The 16,984-nt window shown below is 40.6% G+C and overlaps 1 protein-coding gene across 4 annotated transcripts in view; it reads right to left on the bottom strand.

Annotated features, from left to right (window-relative positions):
* The window catches only part of SAMSN1 (SAM domain, SH3 domain and nuclear localization signals 1), an 84,661-nt gene that overhangs the window by 11,044 nt on the left and 56,633 nt on the right, over positions 1 to 16,984 (bottom strand). For all 4 annotated transcript variants that reach the window (XM_051779599.1, XM_051779600.1, XM_051779602.1 and 1 more), the window contains 5 exons: positions 7,153 to 7,224; positions 6,417 to 6,572; positions 4,311 to 4,431; positions 2,748 to 2,899; positions 294 to 500 (listed from right to left, as the gene is read on the bottom strand). In XM_051779599.1, coding sequence (XP_051635559.1) covers positions 294 to 500; positions 2,748 to 2,899; positions 4,311 to 4,431; positions 6,417 to 6,572; positions 7,153 to 7,224 — 708 coding nt within the window. The remainder of the gene's footprint in view (positions 1 to 293; positions 501 to 2,747; positions 2,900 to 4,310; positions 4,432 to 6,416; positions 6,573 to 7,152; positions 7,225 to 16,984) is intronic.

The following is a 16,984-nucleotide window of genomic DNA, read 5'->3' as shown; positions in this document are numbered from 1 at the left end:
TCCACAGTCACACACCTCCTGCACTTAACACACAACTGCAGTCAGGGTACGGTGACCTGACAAGTCACCGCTGTGCCTCTTTGTGTGGAGCCTCTTACCCTGACCAGATGAGGTGATAAAATGCGGTTCTATAGCCCCTCGTGTCAGATAAAAGACAGATATGAAGCTGCCTTGCTTTGCTGACATCAAAACTGTTGAAACCTGCCTTTCTACTCCTGCCTGTAAATGGCATCCGAACCCGAGCACACAGAAATGAAACGTTACACGAAGAGCTGGGAAATATGCTGGCTGACCTGCAGGCGGACACATTCCAGGAGCTCTTGCAATGTTTTAGGCTTGGTCCTTTTGCTTCCTCGGTGCTGGTTTATCTTTCTGGGTGCAGCTTCTTCTTCCAAGATAATATCCACGTAAATAAACTTGAAGTTTCCTACTTTGTTGTTCAGCATGCCTGTCCATATGCCCATGGGGGTTTTACAGATGATATCTATAATGTCTCCTTTCTAGAACAACAAAAAAAGCACACCACTGCTTACACCTCTGGTTTGTTATCTGCAGCTTTTCCTTTCTGGATCAAAAGTCATCATTTTAAAAATTATCTAGATTCAGCACCATTGCTTTTATAAACTCTCATAAAAATAATTACAGAAAACTGAGCTAGCCCTTATCTCCATACCTTTGTGAAAGAAAGGTGGTCATAAGCAGCCCCCTTCACCATTTTTGTGCTCCACTTGCATACGGTTGCATCAGCAATCAACTTTTGCCATGGACAGTGGGAACAGATTTTGCAAAAGGCAAGGGATCACTGTGAGGTTATTTTCTGAATTTGTGCTAAAGCATTCACACAATAATCTTATTATCCAGCCCCTAAAGGGGCTTCAAAAACCAATAGCTGAGCTATGTGAAAGGTGAACTTACCCATTTTACAGTAAAAAACACTGGCTACATTTCTCAAAGGCAATAAAGAACATTTAACTCCCTTAATACCTTCCTATCTGTCCTTCCCAAAGGACTGACAAATTTTCCCACTATTATTATCACAACTGACAGAGAAAATAGTGGATGGGGCCTTAGCAGACAGATCTAGAGACTTCAGTTCTTCACACTTGTCCACTCACTAAGAAATATGAGTGCTAAAAAAGAGTGACAACACAGCTACTTGAGGAGGGCTTTTTGGCAAAGGTGTTCACAGCCACACTGTGGGAATCAAAGCCTCAGCTCAGCAAAAAAGTCACTGAGTAATTCTCGTAGCAAAAAGGCTCCCTTTTAAGTCATACACCCCACACAACTTGCACTCAGGACCTCAAAAATTTCAGGGAGTCCTGTCTCCTTGGCAGGTATCACAGAACTTATGAAAATGTCGAAAATCTTTAAAGAGTTATCCAACAAATGCCAGCTTCATTTGGTATTCTGTTACAAAGTTAGAAATCAAACACAGTTTGTTAAAAATATATGTTAACAACTACAAAACTTTTAGATCTTTTCTGGTCTGGTCAGGAAACTGCAAGTCAAGTGGTCACGCTAGTTTTGGTAGAAACCCAAGTACAAAACTGACTGTGTTCTGGTGACCTGGTTTTGTTAGAATATGGAGCTCAGAGCTGTGAGCACGTTTGAAACGGAAACTAAACAAACATTTGTTTAAAGCTCTATAAGCACACATGTTGTTCTACACACTCATGCAGGCTCAGGAACTTCAGATGTGGATGCAGATCAGGATTAGGCAGTGGCTCTAAGCCAAGCTGCAGACGCACTTTGAATTCAGATTCAGGGTGCTGAAATCTTGTGAAATAAATATGGGGGTTTTCAACCATAAGTACGAGTTTATAATTCTAAAATACACTATCCTAGTGACTAAAAAAGGGATTTATATGAACCCACAGATATTTGCTGGTTTACAGTTAAGCTGTTTTAAAAGAAATGCCCTAGATGTCAGTGGAAGTGGAGTGCAAATGGTGAAGACTGCAAGTACCAGCATTGCAATGGCTGTAGGTTAGGCCAGAGAGGAGAAGAGGAAGTCTGCATGAGATACAGATGGGAATTTTGACAAAAAGAAGAGGCTGTGAAAAAGAAAAGGTCCTGAAGTATGAATATAATCTGGATATGAAGGTGCTAAAGAGGTCCAGATTTACAGACATGAGTAGTCAGAAGGATGATGATATTGGATGAGTTTGTGAATAGGAGAAGAAAAGGGCCAGATTTTTTTTAGTAATGTTCACCTAGGCCCACATCTGTTGTTCCTTTTCCTCACTCACACAACCTGGACACCCCTGCCGTGTCTGGGCCAAAGAAAGTTCATAGTTCAAAGGTAGGCTTAAAGAAAAGCTTTGTGGAAAGGCAAACAGCTTCTATTTAAAGACAATGGGTGCCACTGAGCTTCTGATATATCCTGGTTGTGACTGAAAAAGCTGGGGAGACAACTTCACATCCCAGGAGATTTTAGTCTTAGTCCAGACCTAGTATGTGGGAAGCAACATGTATGTTACTCTGAGGAAAGCTGTGGTATCTACGTAGATGCCATGATGGAGTCCCTACCTGGAATCTATGCTTTAAAAGGCCTTTAACAGCAGTTGGCTTTGCAGCACTGTCTGAACTAAGTCCTTACAAAAGCACTGCAAAACCAGATGGATCTTGCTTTTAGAGTGTTACATGTGTTTAACACTTAAAAATGCATCAGTAAACATATTCTTCACATGTAATAAATGCCTCCCCTGGCATTTCTGGGAAATAGGAAGTCCAAGTGGTTGTCTTACCTTGATTTTCAGAGAGTCAGTGTCATAAGGACTTGGTGTGAAATCAGTGTGGACTTTGGCCCGGCCGCAGAAGGGACCACTGTAGGGGACCTCATCATCAAACCGGAGGCTGTCTCTGTTGCTCGTTCCATCTGAGCAGCTGGTCACCCCACCTGAAAGACAGTCATGTTGAGAGATCTCCTGCACCAAGTGCCCAGACATGCAATTCTGCCCGGCAGCCGAGAGGAAAGTGTTTAAAAACACAGAATCAGAGACAGAGCGTACTCTGTGTGGGTTTGACATTTTCCAGGATAAATACATTCAATAAAAATCATACTACAAGAGACCAAAGAAAATGGGTAGGAGATCTTTCATTAATATCTTCCCTACAGTAATCTTTTTCTGGTGATGATACTAATAGACTACACATTTTACTTACAGACTTTTTGAAATATTACCTCTGCAGATTAATAATATGTACCCTAAAAGTGCAGTTTAGGGAATTAATTCTGCTGAACTTCTCCTGTTTATTCAGAGAAATGAAAACAAGTACTGTAGAAGTTATTTTATTTCATTACAGAGCTAGCTGAAACATCAAAGGAACCTGCATTGCAGGGGGAAATTTTAATCTTATCAACATTTCTGCCTGTCATTTTATCCAAGTTGAGCAATAAAATATCAGCAGAGTAATTCAAGCAAATTTGAGCAAGCTCTGCAATATCCCATCCAAATATGTTTTTAGATAAGAGCAGCAGCGTGTTGGAAGTAAACTCCCATATAAGATTTTCACAAATCACATCATAGAAAATGATCATAAAAATGGTTTTGTTTGAGATGATTGCTTAAGTGCACAGTTCCATCTCAGGGCCAGATTAACTGCTAAGTGCAAATGGTGTGGACTGCAGCTCCAGTCTGCAGTCAGGGCTCAAGCAGTGCCTGCAGGGGTGGCACTGCAATGTCATCACGGCTAACTGTGGCCTGCCCAGCCAACGTCCACAGCAGACCAGCACATGGAGAGGTGGAGGCAAACTTCTCATTAGAGATTCATCTGCCCTCTGGCCAAGACTACCCTGTTGGGAGGGGTTTCAGTGGGTTTCAAGTGAGCTGTGTCTCTCTGCATCATGACCTGAAGCTGCCAGGTCAGACCCCCACCACCTGTCATCTCAGAGAGACCTCTCGCTGTCTGCCTCTCATCTGCAGGGCAAAGGATGAACTCAGAGCCACTACTCACAGAGAGGATGTTTTTGTGGCTGCACCCAGTGATTGCAACCCTGTGGGTGACAGCACTACAGCAGTGATAACCCCACAAAAAAATTGTGGCATATTTACCAGCAACATCCCCTATAATCCATGCGATTTTTTAAATTCAGTTAATATTTCCACTCTTGAAAACACTGAGCTTCTTTCTGGACAGAGCTGTATCTAGCTGCTACCCATTTAATCAATTTACCCATTTAATCAAATTACACTTTTGTCTGCCAGACTGAAGAGCTCTCTACCATCACCAGCTCCGATACTGCAGACTTAAACAATAACTATATTGATCAAATGACTGAATAAGAAGTATAGATATCTTGTACTTACTAGATGAGCTCTGGCCACTGTTCAGACTATAGAGACTTTCCAAAGAGTCACTGGTTTTTAGGGATACCTTCTCAGTGTGTATTCCACCACCAGGATCACTGTCGTCTTTTCCTTCTTCATTCTTTAACACAAAAATCAGATGTTAACCCCCAAGAAATGTATTTTAGATAAACGTATTTTTTTTCTTTTTAAATCATCATTGGAGATTAATTAATCATTGCACTTTATTAAGAACCACTCTGTCAGAGAAAGCATTTTAGAAGTTGAATGCCTGGTACTATGGGTGCCCAGCACTCACCCCTAGAACCCTGGAGAAATTCCCTGTCTTGTCTCTGTCTCACTCACTCTATTCCACCCCTGCTCAAACAGCTACTCTGATTCTCCCTCTCGAAAGGCTGCAATATACCATGGCAGAGACAAAGGCTTGTGATGGGAAATTTGTAGGTAGCCAGATAAGGTGGGTTTTTTCTGCTTGTCTCAGAGAAGGAAATGTAAAGTTCAATTCTGAAAGCACATGGTGAAGTTCTAGCTGACACAGCTGTGTTTTGCACTGAACTTCTGAAAATTGTGGCCGGGGTGTTTGGGAGACAGCTCTCTCACACACGGATGACATTGGTGTGTTCCAGCACTGCGCTCACCATGCTGCCCAACCTACACGTTGGCCTCAAAATCCAGTGCATTTCAGAACTAACAGATGCAGGTTTCTCTCACAAAATCTAATGGTGTGTGAAATTGGCCCCTTGAGTTTATACCAATACCTCACACCTCAGGAATCACAAGCCTGTTCAAAACAACAGGACCCATATTTTGGTCACAGGTAAGTTAGAGATGATGTAGCAGCTAAATGAAATAGTGATGAGCTTTCAAAGGAAGGAGTTTCTTCAGAGGATTTCATCACATTGTCAGTGTGCATGATATCCTGATGCAACTGAAATTTCCTGCGGTACTTAGGATGTTACATTGTATTTGGGGAAATATTAGTTATTCATTAGTTATAATGATGCAGTGAAGCAAAGATGATGGTGCATGGATGAAGTAGAGGCCCATACAGGCACATATCAGGCATGGCACTGAAATGAGACTATACTGGTTTTCAACAAGGACCGTGCTTGTTACACCAGCCAGCAGCACAACCAATAGATTAGTCATGGGGGCTGGTATTGATTGTCATCATCTCCTGCAGGAAAGGAGATCATGCTACATGTGTGTCCAACCAGATAATCCATTGAATTTCTATAATGGGAATTTGTGTAGATAGTAAATATAAAAATATAATATAAACAACATGGATTGCCACCTCTCAAAGTTTAGGGGAAAAAAAAACCAAACAACCAAAAACCCTAAACTAATGAAATAGGGATCCTTGTCTTTGACCTCCGAAAACTGTTTAAAGGTATCCTGTGAAACACTGTTTTCTACTTGTGAGATTTCTTATTTATTTTCCCTACTTATTTGATATTGACACATGTGTGAGATAGGATGCAGAGCAGCTAGATTTTTTAGGATTGTTAAGTGTGATAAGTTCTTTTTCCTTATTTTTTTTTAATTTGGAACACACTGACACAATGTATTGAGAAAACAGGGTTTGCAGTAAGTTTTAATGTTTAATAAGGATAGTTTCACTAAGATTAGATAAGGTAAAAGGAGATAAGGCATATGAGTTATCATTCTCTGGGATGCTGGCTGACCTTTACAAAATGGACTTTGGAAATATTTCTTGTATTGAAAGATAAATTCTTCTAATGGGGCTTTTTTTACAACTTCAGTATGAGACTGATGATGGGGTTCAGTCGATACTCCCTTCTGTCCATATCAGGACATTTTTTTGCACTGCTTGTACACATGATCCTTGATGAAAAAGTGAAATTAAGTGATGTAGAACTCCACTTAGTCCCTTACCATGTGATGCTGTGTGTGTATTTGTACACTAACATGCACATAAAAGAAAGGGTACATACTAAAAGCTGGTTTAATTCAGTGTGTGTTACCCTGGTTTTATGGATTGTCATAGGTGACGATAGTTGAAACATGAAGGGGAGAAATTCACAGAAAATTTTTACTTCACATGCATTGTCAACAAACACAAGACTCTTAGGTTGTATTTACCATTTCCTCAGAGAGTGCCTTGATGTACTTTTTACCCATCTTTCTCTTCATGGTGAGTGAGATGGCTCTCATCTTCTTACTCAGACTTCCTCCATTATTTGCTGCTTTGGTTTGTACTGTTTCTCCAATGTCACTTATAGTCTCCAGCTCAGAGATCTGTTTTGAAATAAAAGAGTAAGCAATAACTCACCATGAAAGTAAAATGCAGTGTAGTGGAATAGGAATTACAGGGAAATATTAAGGACACTAATACAGTTAGCAGGATAAAAGTCAGTCATGGCCATTTTCCTGGGAAATCATGTACATAAACAGGTTTGCAGCACACCAGTGTATGTGTGAATGAAAGAAAGTATGTTTTATGCTAGAAAATGTTGTTTGCCATTATTTATTGCTCCTAATACAAGTAAGAATTGAGGGGATTTTTGCAGGGGTCTTGAAAACAAAAGTGACATATTTGTGGGTTACTTGTAAAGTGCTGGTTACTTTGGGCATGCACCACTGTGAGGTGCACTTTTGTGGTTTTTTTGAAAAATTGTTTCTAATCTTCACACCAAAGTGCTAAAGTTTAGGTGTGATTGTCCTGTTCATTTTGGCAAGGCCTCAATCACCCAGACAGGCTCAGGGACACGAGCAAAGTTCCCACCAGCGTAAAATGTACACGTTAGTTTCCCAATGTTTTTGCATAACTGTCATGGGAAAGCAAACTGAAGAAATTAAAACTTTCTGTTATACAGACCTCAGCTGAATCATCTGTCTTTGATATCGAGTGGTGCCTGAAACGGTCAAAGCTTCCAAAGCTGCTTGTGCGCTGTAAAAGAGGAGAAGACAAACCTTGACTCACTGGTGGTCTTTTGTTCTGTTATTAAGACTTAAATACAACTGTCAAGTCATCTGTTTGTGTTAAAAATTCCTCCCATATCAGTGGACCGTGAACCGCTACATCCAGCTAGAAACCAACTAGAAGGTGACTGTGAGGGGAAAAAAAATTGTGACTGTCCAGCCAGAAGCAGAAAAATGAGTAAAGAGAAACAATACCGCTCCAAATACTAATTAGGTAATGGATATGATTAGGAGTTCTACATCTATTTCACATTACTTATACTCAGATACCTATACACTAGTTGTAGGCCAGAAACACTGCTGTCTAAGAGCTCGGGAAAAAAGCTGTTTCCATAAATATGATACAAGGTATAGACCCAGGCACGGTGGTGTAAATTGTGACAATTTATACAGTGTACTTTTGCAGCTGGGGAAACTATTTATGGTTCTTTTCCAACAGGAATCAGCAAGGACCACCGAGGATTGTAAATACATCTTGTCTAAAATGCATACGTTGCAGAGGGAGTAACAGAATAATCAGGCAGGCCTCGTGTTTTTCTTCTCAATTGTCCAATTAGAATGTCTGATTTTTAAACATAAATGGGTACAGTTTTTTCCCGTGTCACAGCTTTACTTAGCGGAAGAGAAGCTGCATCACCTGAGCTGTGCATCAAGAGACTGTGAATGGATTGCTCTTACTTCCCTCCAATTTTCACCCCTTCTGCATGCAGATAAGTGGCATGGAAAGCAGGGAAGTGGTACAGCAGATTTTGAGGTGAGAGGTCATGCAGAAATACCTGTCAGACATGCCCAGACAGAGCTGTCTGACACAGAGCTACCCATGGTGGCAAAATGCATAAAATTGGCATTGATGGCAAGTCAGAAGTCCCTTTAAGTGCGGCTCTAATAACAGCCAGAATTTGTACATCTATCCACTCTACAGTGTCTTTAAGAGCTTGTTTTTATGTCTTCACCAATACTCAAAGCTAAATCCAGAATGACTCATTTTTTTTTAAGTACTTCACTCTTCCATACTAAATGAAAGTCTTTAATGCAGCATCAGAATTCTTGAGCAGGGTTTACTATTATATACGATGCAATATCATCTCAGTCTATTTTTGAGTATTCAAAATCCCCTCTGGAGGAAAAAAAGAAACCCTGAACTAAATAGCAAACCGCAAAATAAATACATCCTGACTGATTTAATAAGTGATTTCAGACTACCTGGCTTGTACAGCTAAGTACAGCTTTTCCTGTACTTATTCATCATTTTGCCTTGCCCCCTTGATTTCAGCCAAACTAGTTCCTTGTTCCATTGCTTTCTTCCCCCACCCCCAGCAACGTGAGTCATCTTTTCATTTCCCCCAGGTTTTTAAAGGACCCATTGTGCCCTTTTCACCTGGAATCTCCAGCTACCTCCTTTTGCTTTCCAAACAGGAACACAAGAGAGCTGTGAGCTCCTGGCTCTACTATTACAGAGTTCCAATCTTCTTCACTGGGCAAAACTTTCCATGAGGTAGCCTCAGAAGCAACTGAGGTAGATCATCCTTTGGGCAACAAAAGAGGAGGAGAAAAGGACTGTTTTAATAGGCTGTCCCTTTGCCTGCCTTTGCAGTGCAGTCACACAGGCATGGACCAGCTTCCAGAGAAGTTAAGGAGAAATCTCTTGGCCATGGGTGTTTTCACCCAGGAAGGACCCCATCTTTTTCAGTCCCTGCTCATAAATCACAAGGTTTCTCTCCATATTAGTTCCCTTCTCTTGCATGCAGCCACTTTTAAACTAAAAGTAGTTTGCAGAGGAAAAAAAAAAAAAAAGACAAAAAACCCTACAGGAAGCCATGTGAAAATACTTTGTCTTAAAATCTCCATTTGAGAAGAATAAAATCAGCATCCCCTGGAACACAACAGAAAATAAAAGCTCCTTGCTGTTATATTTCCCTGTTTTCCCAAACTTATTTATTAACCAGCTTTGCCACCTTCCCCAAAAAAATTAATGTCAACAAAGCAGGGGGAGAGGCCTGAGCACAGACAAATGGAAGAGAAAAGTGTACACACATTCTGGCTCCATGTTCTAAGCAGTACAGCTCAAGAGAAAGAGAAATAACATTTTTTTTTCTCCCCTACATTTCTGGGCACATCTAACCTGAAAAATATTTCCAGCCAAAGGTTATTTGAAGAAACTGACCCAGATTTGTGAATATTTTTGGACAAGTAAAATGACATTCACTACTCACTGAAGGGAAAAAAAAAAAAAGAAAGAAAAAAAAATGAAAAAACCCACACAGCTCTCCTCTTAATTGATTGTAATCTCTCAGAAAATCTCTGTTGGCTAAACATTGTGGTTTTGTTTGTTTGTTTTTACCTTGTGAAATTGAAAAGGACAATTTGGATTGCACACTTTAATTTTATCTAAAATTCCCATAAAGAACTTTGCTATCAAGTAGATGAACAATATCCTGTGACAAGGGGTTAGCTCAATAGTATGATATAAAAACACAGCCCCAAGGATTATGGTTCTATTAGACAGGATTAACACCTTTCACTAGCTTGTCAACCCAGCCAAATGTGCCCTGCAGCATGGAGTGAGAGGGATAGAGAGGGAGGCTGGGATTCACAGCAATACTGGGAAAGTATAAAATAGTCTCCCACAGTGATCTCTAAACATACACTGACCTTTCTGTTGCATTCAATCACTTCAATATGTCTAGTAGGAATAACTGTATATTAAAGTGCAGATGTGCTGCAAATACTTTAAAAGGAACAAGAGGAAAAACATTGTTTATTGTTGGTGTTACCTATAAACAGCTCGAGCACAGGGAAATCAGTTATTCGTTTTCAACCCTCGAAACAACCTTATATCCTACATGTGCAGAAGCCTTGGGCTATTTCGTAGTGTACTTCAATGTTGCTTCATCCTTATTAAATATTAATAAGGGTTACAGGATGATTTCCACTGTTGTAGATAATGGTCTTGCTGCACTGGAGAGCACTAAATAGGGCTGCTTCAGCAGTTCTCTATACTAACTTTTTCCATTAAGTAATCAATAGGCACCACCTTTTAAAAACATATCCAACCCCATTATACTGATAACGAAAAGCAGATTTAGGAGCTCCTGGCTGCAAAGAGAGTGGAACTATTAGTTTCAGTAGTGTCAGTCACTGCATTAGCGTCAGGGAACACCTACTTTGTGAAGATAGGAACAGGCCTTATTTCCAGGTGAAGGGAGGCTTTTAAAGTAAATGCAAAGCTACCAGGAGAAAATACGCTATTGACTTTTGATACCATCCTATAAAGTTAAGTGGTTTTTCTCGCTTGATTCATGCAGGAGCTACCAGTGGATATGTTAAGCAAATAGGAATTTGCTCAGTAATATCTAATGGAGGCGTGGGCAGGGGACAAACAACTGTGTTTTCCCACACAAGGACCGATCAAGTAATTTCTATAAATCAATGCACAAACTTTCATCCCTTCCCTTTCAGTATACCAAATCAGCATAATAAAAAATATCAAAGATGCTTTTCAGTATTTTAAATCCTCCTTCCATCTTCTCCTATATTTTTTATTCCCTGAAATCCAGGAACTTTAAATAATCCTTTTAAAGGGATAAGTGCTATGTAATTGTCATTTATTTTAATTTGGACAGTCTGCAGTTGATGGTTGGGTTTGTCTGTAAATACCCTATAGTTTTCCCCAGAAAATAGTATGGTATGGTATGCAAATAGTAAAACAACAACAACAGGTTCTGAAATACATGTCTTTCAGTTATAAAACATTCTTCCCTTGTAGGACATATTACAGAAGTCAGATAGTTCTTATGAGAAGCTAGTCAGAGCTTCTCTGTGTCTAAAGACAACCTTTGAGCCAAAACTGACAGCAGTTATCCTGCTAAAAATTCATTATGGGTGATATTCATCTCATGTTTTCCATTGGACAATTCACGCTGCTCAGAGATCTGGTTCCCTACTGTGAGAAATTCTGGCCCATTATATTTTGGTTCAAGTCCTGTTCAAAATATCTTTTAAGTCCAGCATGATGCAATGGCTTTGTACTGACCCTCTCACACAAGTCAATCTTTTCCAATTCCTCCATGCATTTTCATTTTTAGCTTCCATTCACCCTCAGACTACCCAAACTGTGTAAGCTGTATAGGGGCAAATGTGGCCACTGGGAGTAACAAAAAGGGAACTCAGCATGTTGCTCAATTTCCTTGCGTGCCACAGACGTTTGTCTTCTTCCCTCTCTCTTGGAAGAAGCCACAGCAGCCCTCAAGAGAACAGCCTGTTCTTGATGCTCTGATGGATGGAGACAAGTGGAGATCAAAATTTCGTTCATTTCTTCTGTTCTCTAATGGTCCTAGTCCCTTCAGAAGGAGGAAACTACTCTGAAAATGCAATTAAGAGTTACCAAGTAGGGATGAATATTTTCACTCTGTTAGCTTATCTTGTTGCATACATAATCAAAATAATTTTCTCCTACTTTCCTAGGTGGCAAGATGGCAGTTTTTAGCTTTTTGGATGTTCTGTGGAAAATAAAAAAAACAACCAACAAACCCCAAACAACACCACTACCAAAAATCCCCTCGGTTCTGTATAAAGAATGAGAATTTGCATACAAGATTAAGCAACTCTCCAAGGAGTAAGAGAAGCAACAAAAGAGAAGATACCATGACCTTTCTACTTCAGGGATTTTTTTCCTTTTTACACATTAGTTACACATACAGAACTTCTGACCACTAACCAATCTATTAATATAACTTTATGGCCCACACAAAACATGGCCTAAACCCTGTACTTCACCAGTCAAAAGCAATAAAAAAGATACATCTTGTTCTTGCTAACTCAAATAGAGCAATCTACTGAATTGGCATTTTTAACTGGTTTAAAAATGACTCTATAATTTTATCGTGGCCTGGTATTCAGTAACCACATGGAGGTGGGGAGAGAGGGGAGCAAAGTGGACTTTGAGCAAAACTGCCTCATTTTAATGATGGGAAAGGGCTGGAAAAGAAAAGCTGGATTAAATAACGAGTTAATCGTGCCTAACACTCCTCCAGGTGAACAAACTGTGCTCTCCAAAGTAAACACTGAGCAGCTGTTTTATCAGCACCTCTACCTGGTACCAGCCTCAGTCTCTCAAGCCAAAAGCTCCGCCGACACGAAGTACGTAGTTCCAGATAACCCAGCCCACACGTCAGAGTTTCCACCAGAAACCCGTCTCGAGCGCTTTCAAAGGGCACCTCGCACAGGGCAGGCCCTGGGGCAGCTGAGAGCAAGGGGGAAACTACCATTCCTGAAGTTCAACGACACTGAGATAGCTTGTAAGGTCTGTAAGTCTTCCTCAGGAAGAGGCAAGCCAGGTAGGATGTCTGAGCAAAACGGCAATTTCATCTGGCAAAAACTGTGCCGTGTTGATTAAACAAGTTTGTGAGGAACTAAATAAGGAAGTAATTTAAGAAACGTCAGTCTTAACAGTAGGAAAGTTTCGTGCAAGTGAGTGTTGCAAAATGTGCAAGGGGGGGAAGGGACCTGACTCCTCTTTCTTTAAATGAACATTGACCCTGAATTTTGAGCACCGTCGTTCCTGCCCAGTTACTGCAGAGCACTCTCAGTTCCCGGTGAGAAAAGTCACTTCAAGTGCTCTTCTGGCAGTCTGTCCAATTCTGGGAGTGTGCACACAGGTATTTGCAATAATTATGTAATTAAGACTTTATTATTTATATGACATTTAATTAAAAGTGACTTTCAGTGGCACGCAAAACCATGAAAAGAAAATGACTTTAAAAGAAGGTTAAGGATGTGTGACAAACTCAAAGGAGCTATGAAAATGACAGTTAAGGATTTGGCATGATGTGCACTTCTACCTCCCTGGTATCCTTTTTTTTTACCCTTGATTTACACATGGGCAGAAACATCATTGAGGGACGAGCCTTGAAATCCACCCTCCACAAAACCATCACTGCAGTAAGGGGAGCGCTGTCTGAGAAAAGATTGGTTAAACACTACGTAAGCATTGCGGGCTTTGATCTTTAATCTCTTAAATACCAACATCTTTCCTCTCCTGAAACTTTCTCCTCTTCAAACCAGATGAATTGGCAGACGAATTCTCATATTTTAATAAAACGAATCACCTAGCTTCAATTAAAGCCCTTCCCCTGCTTACTTATACAGCATGATTTTATTAATGCTGTGTGTTATCTAGGTCCTGACCTTGCAGGGTTTGGCTGGGTTTCCTGTGCGAGAGAAATTACTCACAAGCACGTTTGCAGGCTTTCAGTGAAGACAAAAATACTTTTATGCCCAATGATGATCTTGGAAGAACACAGCCCCCAAGGGCTCAGTTTTGAAGGGATCCCCGTGCCTGTCCAGCACACCCGGAGCGGGGCAGCCACCACACTCCCACAGAGGAGGTGGGAATGTGACTGCCATGAATGCTCAGCAGAAGAGGCAATGAAGAGCCTACTCGTGGTGCTGCACATAGACCACACTCAGAATAGCCTGGAGGGACACAGCCTGCCTGAGGGGTTTCCTGTTCCCTTTGGAAGCCCGAGGAGTGGCTACAGCTTCCGACTGTAGTGCGCTCACCTACCCACTGTGGAGCAGAGCAACACAGGACAGGCAGAAAATACTCCTGCCTGGTGAGACAGTGGTTTGGTCAGAGCCTCTTCAACTTGACCATTGCACCACAAGATCCTCCACAGGGATTATTTCAGTGGTAGCAAGAGCCTCCTTGCCTATGTTATGCTTTGCTCACGCGTATCATGGGAGCTGTCCTACCTCCAGGGAGTCACCGAGGATGCAAGGCAGCTTGTGCATTCCTTGACAAGGAAAAGGACATTTTCAGTGGAAGGTGTTCCCTCAAATGACCTTCTAGATGGGAACAAGATTAAAAAATAACCTCTAAGTCACGGTCAAATCTGACCATCCCAAAAGCTCATTTGTTTGTTTGTTTGTTTTTCTGAAGAGTAAGCAAACTTTAGAAAACCCTTTTACTTCCATACTGCAGTCTTACCCTTGACAACAGGTAATAACCAACAATCAGCTAATTCTGAGAAACTTGGTGGAGAGGGGGAGAAAGAAAGTTAGTTTTTATTACTTTTAAATGAGTGTTTGATACATCATGTTGGTTCCCCTGATTAATGTTCACAGCAAACTCAGCCATTGGAGTTGTAATGTTTCTGCAAGCTTCCCTACAGCAAAGCTTAGCCATTAATTCAGTGGCATATGTCAGCTCAGCAGAGCAAGGTCACTCTTCTCTTTCAAGGGGAACCTTTTTAGAAATAATAAAACTGACAGAAAGTTCTTTTTTGCATGCTTTATGTCACCTGAGGTTGAGTGCTGCAGTTAATATCACAGAGCTTATAAACATTCCCATCTTCAGCAGGCTCCAGCCCCACCAGGCTCTTAGAACCTCAACTTCTTTTTTTTTTTTAAAGTAACATAGTGACAGCTTTATGTGGGGCAGATATACAGTATGTAATCCTAAATGAGTAAAAAGTAAGTAAAAAATGAACAAATCTTTTCTTAGGCTTTTTAGAGGAGAAATTTTGGAAGGCACTAAGGACTGCTGATACTGCAGTATGCACTTAGGATGTTAGTGCTTAGAGAAAAGATGTAGGATTAGGGAATTTGTCTCCATGGATGCTTGTGTCTTTGGATAAAGGGAGGAAATTTTAAAATGGTACTGGTCCACCTTGTTTCCATGTCACTGTTAGCTGATACTGCAGGCTGGAAATCTGTTTAGGCATTTGATATAAAGATAACACAAAGTTAATTGATCTATTTATAGAATAATTTTGAACTTGTAAGTAAATAAAAATGTGCTAGTTGTCTATTATGATAACTAATTGCAGCTGGAACTTATTTATCTGGGTACAAATATTATGGAATATGATAAACAAACTAACTAGCTGAAGAATAAGATCCAAACAATAGGCCATTTTTTTCCCCTTCATTATCTCTCTTCAGACATCCTGACTACACTTGATTAATGAATCCATAGTGAGATTAGCTAAAATTGCCTTAATGGAGATGCACTACAGTAGAGAAGCAAAATTCAGTGCAGTAGCTATCATCAGTCACTGTGAATTTTCGTGTTTCATCAGATCTATATGTCCATTTATTTAAATTATTTTTATCTTGAAAAACAAAACAAACAAACAAACAAACAAATGTAGACCAGAGTCACCATTTTTTTCCCTTTCATGTATCCTCCCTTGTCTGAGTTCCAGTGTTGGCTTATTGTCATAATTTATTGTTATAAGTTATCCTTATTGTGCAGTTGAAGAAAGACATGTGGCACTTCATTGAAGCCTCTCAGGTTTCAAAAACTGGACATGCTTGCACAACTTATGCCAGGGAATCTAAAATATGCTCCTTGGAAATTTGAACTCGTAAAATAAGTTCAGTAACCTTTTGATTTTGGGCGACTATAGAAACTGAAAGAAGGTTGCCAGCTCAGGCTTTCCCTGTGACTGGGGACTAGGTAAGAATAATTCTTAGTCCAGAATTTAGGATGTGTTAAATTCTGGGTTTTCTTTGTAGCATAAGCTCTATAACTGCTATCCCAGGAAAAAATATATTCATCCGAAGACAAGATAGCATCCTGATACTGTTCAGGTCACTCATAGACCAGAAAGGAATGAATACAATCAACAGCTCCCTGGGGTACTGGGCACAACAAATGGTACTGTTATGGGCACATCACTTACCCTCTCTCCATATGATTATCTCTGTGGCATGGGGTTATGACAATCACAGTTCAGTGGAAAACTACAACTTCATTTCATGAAAAACAAATGTAGCAGGTACATGAAGTGTGTTTTCCTTTCGACACATGACAAAATTGAGACTGAGCTCTTCCCCCCCACCCTTCTCCTGCAATCTCCATGAAAGCCGCACGCAGTTGAGAGACACCAATGAGATGCTGCTACTGAGGCAGAGACAGCAGCGAGGCCTTCAAGGTGTCCTTTGAACCCCAAATTCAAGGCCATATTCCGAATCCTACTGAAATCACCCCTATCACTGCAAAGGGGTTTGTCCCAGCTACAAGGCTTTAAGCTTTCACAAATAGGTGGGAAGCTGTTGCCTCTTCCCATTCATTCTCATACTGGCTAAAATCCCAAATACAAAGTTTTCAAACATTTTACCACAACTACCAAGATACATTAATCAAGCAAATATAAACTCCATTACAGAGACAGGAAGAAAATAATGGAAACACGCCAATGGACAACATCAGAAAAGGCTTGCCATGTGCTTGCGACTAGAGCTGAATGCCTGCTCTACCATCATCAGTCATTTCATGCACCCTCTACACAGGTTCTGAGCTTCTCATCCATCAGTGAACCATGTCTCCTTTGCCACTCTGTGAAGAGGTTTTTATACTGAATATATGATCTTAGAGAAGGAGGCAGACAGACAGAAATACAAGAGAAAAACAGCAGCACTGTGGCGAGTGAAAGCAGTTCATGAGTGGTAAAGCTTAGCATCCACTTTGCACAGGTGAAGGCAGCAGAGAGTCAAGCTGAGTGAGCTCATTCAGCTGTCTCAGCCACTTTGTTGTCTCACCTTCACACATCTGCTTTTGGCTGTGCTGTTGCTAGGTGAAGCTGATTTCTTTATTTCAGGGCAAAGTTCCATCTCTATCTCAAACATAGTGGTAGAGGGCAGACATGAAACTGCACCATAGCTTTGCCATGTTTTCTGATTGAACAGAACTCCTCTAGCATTTATCTTGTCTGTGAGAAACT

This window comes from Manacus candei, unplaced genomic scaffold (assembly GCF_025592945.1).
Source record: "Manacus candei isolate 608988 ecotype Guabito, Panama unplaced genomic scaffold, ASM2559294v1 h1tg000014l, whole genome shotgun sequence".
In the NCBI taxonomy this organism is placed as follows: domain Eukaryota; kingdom Metazoa; phylum Chordata; class Aves; order Passeriformes; family Pipridae; genus Manacus; species Manacus candei.
Note: the sequence above shows the minus strand (reverse complement) of the source record. Positions and strands in the feature narration are given on the sequence as shown.